Below are 10,064 nucleotides of genomic sequence, written 5' to 3'. Positions count from 1 at the left end.
TCAGTTAGAGCTGCACATCGATGGATTTGCTCTTCAGTGTTTGGACTCTCTGTAGTAAATATTAAACCACACTGAACTGAACTTAACTTAAACACTGAAAACTGGACTGACACTGTTTCAATTTACTATAATCTTTTATGCAAATCTGCTTTGACATAATCTACATAGTAAAAGCGTTATACAAGTAAAGGTGAATTGAATTGAATTGAATATATACTATTGCTAATCGAATTACTAGATTGTATACATTTTTATTTCCACATCATCTTTGTGTTTATTTCAGAGCTCTTGCAGACTCGGACAGCTCGCTGCAGTATTACTCTGAAGTGGGCCTGAACTCATTCATCACTGTGCAGCTCTCCTTCCTGCCGGACAGCGAGTCTCGAAGCACACGTGTGGTGGCCAGGAGCTTCTGCCCAGAGTTTGAGCATCACACCGAGTTCTGCTGTAACCTGCTGGTGCAGAGAGACAGCGGAGAGAGCGTCAGTCTGGCTGAACTCCTGCAGGACGCCATGGCTGTCTTCACCATCCTTAACAGAGACACACACAAAAGTGAGTTAAACAACCTCTGAAAGTAGACACACTCACATCTTTTGTCTTCTTGCTCTTGCATTAACGCTGTTTGGATCTCTTTAGGGAGCAAATGTTTCCAAAAAAATTCAATCATTAATTATATAACCCCATATTACAAATTATCCATGAATGTGTGTAGCTTGTAAAAACACTATTAGTTAAACCTATTGATGCACTATTGATAGGATTTTGTTGGTCAATGCTAAAAAAAGACATTTGATGATTGTTCAAACTACTTGTTTAAAATGAGCTGAAATAACACAATTCTTAAGGTTGTTTTGGGATGACTTAATTGTTTTATGTTTAATCTACTAAAATTTGTAAAACTGATCAGTTGACTTAATTTCTTCATGTTGTTCCAACATAAAAATTGTGTGGAACCCAACATTTTTTTTATAGTGAATAACGATTCTGATACTAATACCAATATTGGTCAGTTGCATACAGTACTGTAAGGATTACCTGCGATCGCTGGAAAACATTCACATGAACTACAATCCTACCTCATAATGGACTGCAAATCCCAGTCATGCAACACACACACTCACCTGCTCCAAGTCATCACTGATTAGACATTCACAGCTGCGGCTCATTCCCTCTCATCACCAGGACTATATATTCACCTCTCAAAGACATGCATGTTGCTGAGTCTTGTTAGCTGTTGTAAGAAGGGGTTTTAACCACAGCAGTTCGAACTGTAGTTTTGCCGAAAGACTAAAAAGTTAACAGCATGATGGTGTAAAACTGTACATTCTAGTCAAACCATTCTTCTGCAATCTTATACCAAAAACAGTAATAAGGGCAGTATTAATATCTAAAAATGTGGGAGAGCGTTGATATTATGTGATTGTATTGTATTGCAATATGGAGCAATTAAATGTTGATGTTAAATCAAAAGTAACTCACAAATACTTGAAAATGAAATCATTTAATGACAATAATTCTCTATGGTTCTACTGAATTAATTACAAACTAACTGTATAAAATGAAAAAATATGAAATGATAAAAACATATGATAATAATTGTACCCAGCTTAAATAAAAATAAAGTTACCAGAAGTAGAAGGAGAGACAGGGCGAGGGAGAGACATAGAGAGCTAGTAGGCCTCAAAGAGGCAGAGAAGATAGACTCCGGAAGAGGAGAGGAGCAGAGCAGGAGAGCGCTGGCCAGGAAAAAAGCCAGAGCAGAGTTTACCACCTATTTTGTATCTTTCTTGACCATGTGACTAAAGCCCAAGCTAACCAATCAATATGTGACCACATCATAAAACCCCCAAAGTCCACAGACCAGGCCCTGATCTAATCAGTAACTGCCTTTGGAATTTTTGTGAGCCTTCTTTGGTGGAAAAGACAACAAATGCATATGATAATTTTCATTCCTACACTGTATAGTGACATTACAACACGTTTCCTTTGTCTTGCTTTGCCTTGTTTTGATCCTCGCCTAGTTTATCTGTTTACTACTGTCTGCTGCCTGCCTTGTGACCATCTGCCTGTGTATCTTACTACGACTCTGGATTGCCCATATACATCTGTTTGCTCCTGTGCTGACCATTGCTTGCCTGACCTCTCTAAAAAACCTGCATTTGGATCCACACCCCTGTTGTCAGTGTCACATCCCTGGTTACAGAAGACTCGGCACCATTGTGTGTTTTGCTGTTTATATAGTCCATGAATTAGTTCTTGAGCAGCTTCAGCTGTGAGTGTAATCAGTCAGGATCTGGAACCGGTTGTGTGTGCGTGCGTGCGTGTGTGTGTGCGTGCGTGCGTGCGTGCGTGCGTGCGTGTGCGTGTGTGTTGCATGACTGGGGGTTGTAGTCCAAAACATGGAGGATTTGTAGTTCATGTGAGTGTTTACCAGCGATCTCCGGTTGTTATATCGCTGGTGATCGTGACAAGTACTAGCTAGTCTTTTTCTCTGTTTAAATAATTAGTTTTACTTAATATGGACTGGATACATTCAAGAGTTTCCAACATTTTAAGACAGATACACGTAATAAAAAAATTACAAGATGACAATCTGCAAAGGGGTTTTTTGCTATTCAGTATTTCTTTTCACAACAGTAAATTGTATTATATATTATATTTACATTAACAGAACATGTTTTTAAATGAACTAAAGCTAGTGCTGTCGCTATATGTAAATTCTACATTTTGCTGCTCCAGAAAAATATTTACCCACTAAAGTGCAGTTGGTTTCTTCTATTGTCTTTTAGCTCAAATCAAACAAACTTTTAAAACAAACAAAAAAAAAGTTATGTCTTTATGTCTGTAATTGTAAATACTATTTACTGTGTTTCTTCTCATTGTAGTGGTTGATAAAAGATCGAAGGACATTGTCTTGGGAACCGTGAAAATTAAGCTTGCAGATCTGATTCATAAAAGAAGTGGTATGAGTTTTGATTATTATGTTGTTTTGCAGAATGTAGATACTTTAAAAAACACTTTAGTTTAAGTATCAATTCTTAAGTTCTGGCTTATTACCTGCCCATTAATAAGATATTGGCTGCTTATTAGTACTTTTACTCTAGCACTAAATCTTCTTGTTGATTCGCTAAATGCCTCGATTGTAAGTCACTTTGGACAAAAGTGTCTGCTAAATGACTAGGTATATGTACTCATAAAGTATGATCTTAAAGGTGCTGTATGTAAGTTTGTGACTCTTCTAAAGCATAAAAATACCATCATATGTTTGCAAATATTTAAGAAACATGCTAAGTGAACATTCTTGTTTATCTGAAAAACAAAGCTGAAGTCAGATATTCTGCTTTGAAAATGTGCGCTACGTGCCAGAATGTCTGTCTTTTGTTTTGGTTCTTTTACCCACCCACTGCCACTTTAGCCAGTTATATTTCAGATCCCCAGATTGTCCTGGTGGAAAACCGTGTATTTCATTCATTCAGTCAGGAAAGCTCTAAAAGTGTGTGTTTGTGACCGAAATGCAACCTCCGGTGGACAGTAGCAGCCTGCGAAATGAGATGCGGATTCATAGTTCCACATGAGGTTATTAATTAGCAAATTATATGAATATTACGAATGTAAACATTAGGTGAGCAGGTTACATTGTAACCCTGTGTCATAACAACTTGCTACGTTGTGAGATTTGCAGGGATTTGCAGCAATTTGGCTGTTTGTACCAGACGAAACATGATAGAAATTTAAATACAGCCATTCAGAAGCACAGAATAGTGCACTCACTGCATTTTAACTAAATGGTAAGGTTTATGATCTAATACATATTAAACCTTTTTAACAATATTAAATGTACATGCTGAATCACTGATATGTGTTGGTTTGCACTGAGTCACAGTTCTAAAGTTCAATTTCAATGGTGTATTTTCAAGATCTGAGGTGAACTATCTGCTGCAGCTTTCAGTAGTATGGCAATCAGGGCTTGACATTAACACCCGCCAACCCGCCAAATGTGGGTAGATTTCAGCTGTGGCGGGTTAGACAGACACTCCCACTAACCACTTTAAATTGTTGAAAATCATTTTTAAACTGTAGTTTTCTTAAAAGCGGGGTTCTACAATAAGAATTACCCAAAAAGCGTGCAAGCGTGATGTTAGAATCAAGAACTAGCATGGCTGACAAAAATAATTGTGTTCGCGCGAGTAAAAGAAAGCAGGTTGAATACTGAATGAGAGGATGATCACTCGCACTCACAGCTGATGTGATGCACGCGACTGTTTAAAACGTGAAGCAACTGTGCCTGGAAACGCAACTGTGATCGGTTCTCTTTCGAAATAGACTAGACAAAAAGTTATGCTCATGCACCCACAGTCATGCTGCTTTTAAGAGCTCCAGATTTGTCTTTTTGTATGCAGCACCGGTTGCTTTCTCTTTGAACAGGTTATTAATTTGCCTAATGTTAACCGCATGCGTGTGATCATCCTTTCATTGTCACACACTGTATGTTTTTCACCTGCTTTCTTTTGCTCACAGTTTTTGTTACTATGGTTTAATTATGATTTTTTACAATAACATTGCTTTAATGGGAGATTAAATCCTCATTTATGTGTAGTTAACTGGTGATCTGAGAGACCTTTAGCCAGAACACATTTAGATAAATGACAATAATTATTTTTTAAAAGTCAGTTTTTTTTGTTTTTTTTTTTAGAAATGTTTTGTTAAATAAAAAGTATAGTATACAGCTCTATTTAGCTTGTTTTGACATTTAAAATTGTGGCTAAGAAATAACTATTGTTTGGTGAGCTGTGAAATGTCATGTGAAATAAAAAACTAACGACACACAAAAAGTGGAATGCGGACATAACAAAAAATCTCAATCAAAAAATTTTAGCATGTCAAAGTCATATTTATGCAATAAAATATATTTTCCAAACAACAAAATTGTGGCTAGTGAAAATGCAGAGTGGCTAGTAATGTTGGAGAACTACTAGGCACAGTGGCCGGTGATCAAAAAAGTTAATGTCAAGCCCTGATGGCAATAAATGTAAAAGTGTCATGCAAAATGGCATTCAAACTCGCATTGTTAACATAAACGCTGAACAAAGCACATGAGGTGTACCTGAGGTGATCACAGTTTATCCTGTTGTTCACCAGTGAGAAATAGCAGCAGTTTCTAAAATATAAATTTCAGATATTGGTTAAAACAAAACAAAAAAAAACCTTTTAATATGGAAAATATTCCTTCAATCTGGCAACCTGCGCTTGGGTGTGTTTTGAACCAGCCGTGCAATACCTAGTTTAACCACTGGGTGTCAAACTCACATACTGCACCTTTAATTGGATTAAAATGTAATAGTGTTTTGAAGTTTATTTATTTTGTCTCAAAGCTGAATAATAATGGTAATAAAATATTTAATATAAGATCTATCATTTTTTAAATCCATTTACAGGCATATCTGGCTGGTACAGTCTCTCTCTTCCACAGAGCACATCATCATCTCACGGTCTGACTTCAGCAGGAGGCCTTGAAATCTCCATTAGTTTTTCCCATCATACAGACAGAGAGCGAGTCTTCAGTTCAGCCTGTGGTCTCGGATGGAACATAAAGGGACACAGTGAAGACGAGGCCAGCACAGAGGATGAAGATGCTTTGGAAGAGCACTCAAAGTCTCTATCGTTATCCCTTTCAATGCCCAGAGCATGGCTGCCCATTCATTGCCTGCTGCTGCCCGGACATGAAGACCTACAGCGATCCACTTACTGCTACTACAGATACAAACTATATGAGCAGCACACCTTCAGCTCTGAGCTCAGACACCCCATCCCAGATGAGAACCACGGAGACGAGGGATTGGCCACGGTGGCATTTCAGGTAGGGATGTGCACGATTATTTGAACATTCAATCTGAAATCATTATTCAAATAATAGATACTAAAACTCTAAATGTCACTGCTGGCTTTAAATGCAGTCAATCCATTATCAATACTGGGAATGCAACCTAAAACTTCCAGTTATGACTATATGCATTGGGTGGTGCTGTGGAGTGAGCAGTGGAAACAGGTCTGTTGGATTTTATTGGAGATTTTCAAAAGTCATGAGTCATGTACATTAAGTTGGCTTGTATGTCACAAGATAAAAACACAAGCCAATGTGAACACCCTCTCTTGTAAATTGCTTAAACCGTTCCGAACTTTTATTTACTTATTTATTTACTATTTTAGAAGTCTCGTGAAATTAAAATACATTTTTTAAATGTTAGTTTCAGTCTGTTAGTTTTAAGGATATCAATTAGATACAATGACAAAATAATGACAAACGTGTAACCTGAATTTGGTTTAAGTATTTTAATTATTAGAACTTTTGGCAGACATTCACTTTTAAATACACTTTTTTACAACACTTACATTTTGACAATTAGACATAAAAAACAACAATCAACAGTCATAAAAATGACTGCGAGTGAGATGAGTGAGACAGAGGAAATAAGTCATAATCGTAAGACAATCTTTAAACTAACTGGACTTGTATTAAAATTGTTGCTAGAGGTTTTGTGATATAATAATAATAATAGCGGAGCATTAATTAAATGCATATTTTCCGTAAGCGATTGATTTTGGGTAGCCTGATATTTTTATTTGACTGGATTGGAAAAAACAGCAAATGCCAGTTCTTAAAAAGGATTGAGTCAGTGTTTTCGTTTTGTAATCTAAAATTTGCAGTTAAATGAAAAATATCTAGGGCAGGACTATTTCTTTTATTTAGTTTTTGATTCTATGTTTCTATGCTTTTGTAAACACTGCACGGCATAAAGATGCTCTGTAATTTTAAATTGCAATATTTAATGTGTCACACAAAATAGACACGTCAATTATTATTTTTTTATTAAATAATAATTTAAAATTAATCTGACTAGTTAACAGTTAATATTCGGTTAACGAGCGGCGGTTGACGGTTGGCAAAATTAACTGAAATGAGCAACCCTAATTTGAACGTATCTAAAGAAGCGATTAGAAGGAATACTGTAAACTGAATATGTAAAAATTGTATAACTGAATGTACAGTATAAAACAAATATAAACATAAAAAGCTTGCAGTTTGTCCCTTGCGAGTTAAGTGGTGTTTTAACATGGGGGCAAACACTTTTTCACACGGGGATATGCAGTCTTATATTTTGTTTTCTTTGAATAATAAAAAAAACTTCATGATGTGTTTACTTGTTATCTTTGACTAATATTTAAATGTGTGTATACTATGGCTTTTTGTTATGCACTTTTTATTGTTTGCACAAATTTTAAATGTTTTTTTTTTAAAGGAGAGAATATTTTTTATAAGCTTTTAAAAATGTGCTCAGAAATACTGAAAAAATGTAAAAATAAAATCCTTCTCCTTAAACTTAATTGAAATTAACATTTTTTTTTAGTGGGCTGTGGCCCACAGGAAGTATTTTAGCTGTTTTACCTTCTTGCTCAGTGACGCGTGCTCAGAGTAAAAAGCTTGCCGATGTAGTTGATATCTCTGAAACTTTCTTAATAGATCCCCCCAATAGTGATGCTCAGTCAGAGAAGATGCCTGATGTGAAGTCTTGTGAGCTAGCTATTTTTCAAAGGGGTAACGAACATTTCATTTCAAATCAGAAGGCAGATCCTTCTTTGGCCTGCTGTTTTGAGTCTGTTTCAAATAACAATAAATTTACCAGGTAAAGTTAAATACTTTTGGGAAGAAGACATTTTAATGTGCCTATCACGCAGTGCTTGTTTAATCATTTGTTTTGCTGCATCCCTGGGAACATTAGTATTAAAAAAGCAATCAACAATAAATCTGTTTTTCTACAGCGTTCAAAAGTCTGCAGTAGGAGAGAGAATAAGCGCTATTAGATCAAACCCTATTACCTTACCACAGACTTTCCTTCCCTCTCAGAAAAAAAAACTGCCAAACAGCTTAGCAAAAAAACTGCTAATATGCATGCATACCTTACTTGGTGGTGATGTTTTCTGTTTGTTAACAGTGATCTGAAAATAAGGATCCCAGACGAGCCCCCAATTTGTTACGACCTTCTTTTGAGTCTAAGGGTTTTGTTATGTTCCTGAGCACTAAACGCTTGAATGAAATCTTAAGCAATGTTAAATATTTCAGGGGAGCAAAAGTGTGGTCTTGAGGAGGACTCGACCCTTGCTCTGGTACCTGAGGGAGGAGAAGCTGGAGGTGCAGCTGTGGGTCGCTTTTGGGAAAGAGAAGAGGGTCCGACCACATAATGCAGACCGTCTGGTGGGCTCTGCTTTTGTGGATCTCTCTGCTCTTGCTGGAAGCTTGAAGCACCATCAGACTATCACCGGTAGAAATATTTTTATTCAAATTAATTATTTGTTTTCTTTTTGGAATGCATTTTTAGTTGTGTTATTGTAGCAAAAACAATTGTATGATAGTTTTAGATGACTTTCAATGTATTGTATTTATTATAAGATGCGTTGTTTTATATATAGATATATTATAGGAAAACTGTTATTAAATAAATTATTATAAAAGATTATAAAGCTATACAGTAATTTAATACTGGCACTGGTGTCTTACATAATCATTCTAAAAATTATCAAATGATGATTTCCCATTTATTAAATGGAAAACTGCAAGAAAATACATTGTATTTATTTATATTTTTTAAATTTAGGAAAAAAGAGCTGTGTTCTATGCCCACCAGGCCTGCATTTATCACAAATACAGTAAAAAAAGTAATATTATTACTATTTAAATTTTTTTAAGAATTCTTTTTATTCCTGCTGAATTTTCAGCATCAAGATATCAGAAATCATTCACTGTGTTGATTAGCAATTTTTTTAATTGTGTTTATCACGAAAAAAAACAGCTATTATTATTATAATACTTATTAATGTTTTTATGCATTCTAGTATTTTAAAAAAAGTTAATTTCTTAAAAAAAACAAAACTTACTGTCCCAAACTTAAAGTGTAGTGTAAACATTTAGGATTTTATATTTTAAACATGATTTGAGTAATATTTGTGGTATTTTTATTTCTATCTATTAATGTAATCAGCTATAAAAGAATATCTCACCATGATTTTTAAGGCTTTTAAACAGTTAAAAATACACTCACCGGCCACTTTATTAGGTACATCACCTTACTAGTACTGGGTCGGACCCCTTTTTGCCTTCAAAACTGCCTTAATGCTTTGTGGCATAGATTCAACAGGGTACTGGAAATATTCCTCAGAGATTTTGATCCATATTGACATGAGAGCATCACGCAGTTGCTGCAGACTTGTCAGCTGCACATCCATGATTCAAATCTCCTGTTCCACCACATCCTAAAGGTGCTCTATTGGATTGAGATCTGGTGACTGTGGAGGCCAGTTGAGTACAGTGAACTCATTGTCATGTTCAAGAAACCAGTCTGAGATGATTCGCGCTTTATGGCACGGCGCATTAAACTGCTGGAAGTAGCCATAAGAAGATGCCTTTCTATCAGCTGGAACCAGTCTGGCCATTCTCCTCTGACCTCTGGCATCAACAAGGCATTTGTGCCTACTGAACTGTCACTCACTGGATATTTTCTCTTTTTCAGACCATTCTCCGTAAACCCTAGAGATGGTTGGGCATGAAAATCCCAGTAGATCAGCAGTTTCTGAAATACTCAGACCAGCCCGTCTGGCACCAACAACCATGCCACATTCAAAGTCACTTTAAATCACCTTTCTTCCGCATTCTGATGCTCTGTTTGAAATGCAGCAGATCGTCTTGACATGTCTAAATGCATTGAGTTGCTGCCATGTGATTGGCTGATTAGAAACTTGCGTTAACAAGCAGTTGGACAGGTGTACCTAATAAAGTGGCCGGTTAGTGTAGTTTTGAACAGAACTGAAATTATTGCAGATTGCACATACAATAAATGTATACAAAATTATGATCCATATGAAGTATGATCCATATTTGTGTAGCAAACTTTTATAAACAATTTTTCTCTCTCTCCTGACCAACGCTGGTTTCTCCTTCTCTCAGGTGTATATCCGTTGTTCAAGCGCTCCGCAGTAAATCTGTGTGGTGCTGCTCTCAGAGTCCACATCAC

At 36.1% G+C, this 10,064-nt stretch overlaps 1 protein-coding gene across 1 annotated transcript in view; it reads left to right on the top strand.

Annotated features, from left to right (window-relative positions):
- The window catches only part of c2cd3 (C2 domain containing 3 centriole elongation regulator), an 82,025-nt gene that overhangs the window by 46,185 nt on the left and 25,776 nt on the right, over positions 1-10,064 (top strand). Inside the window, 5 exon segments of the mRNA XM_056473268.1 lie at positions 284-552; positions 2,886-2,963; positions 5,436-5,857; positions 8,120-8,318; positions 9,998-10,064. The exon segment at positions 9,998-10,064 is cut by the window's right edge and continues 239 nt beyond it. Coding sequence (XP_056329243.1) covers positions 284-552; positions 2,886-2,963; positions 5,436-5,857; positions 8,120-8,318; positions 9,998-10,064 — 1,035 coding nt within the window.

Source organism: Danio aesculapii, chromosome 15 (genome assembly GCF_903798145.1).
Source record: "Danio aesculapii chromosome 15, fDanAes4.1, whole genome shotgun sequence".
In the NCBI taxonomy this organism is placed as follows: Eukaryota; Metazoa; Chordata; class Actinopteri; order Cypriniformes; family Danionidae; genus Danio; species Danio aesculapii.
The sequence above is the reverse complement of the archived record's forward strand: the minus strand, read 5'-3'. Positions and strand labels throughout refer to the sequence as shown.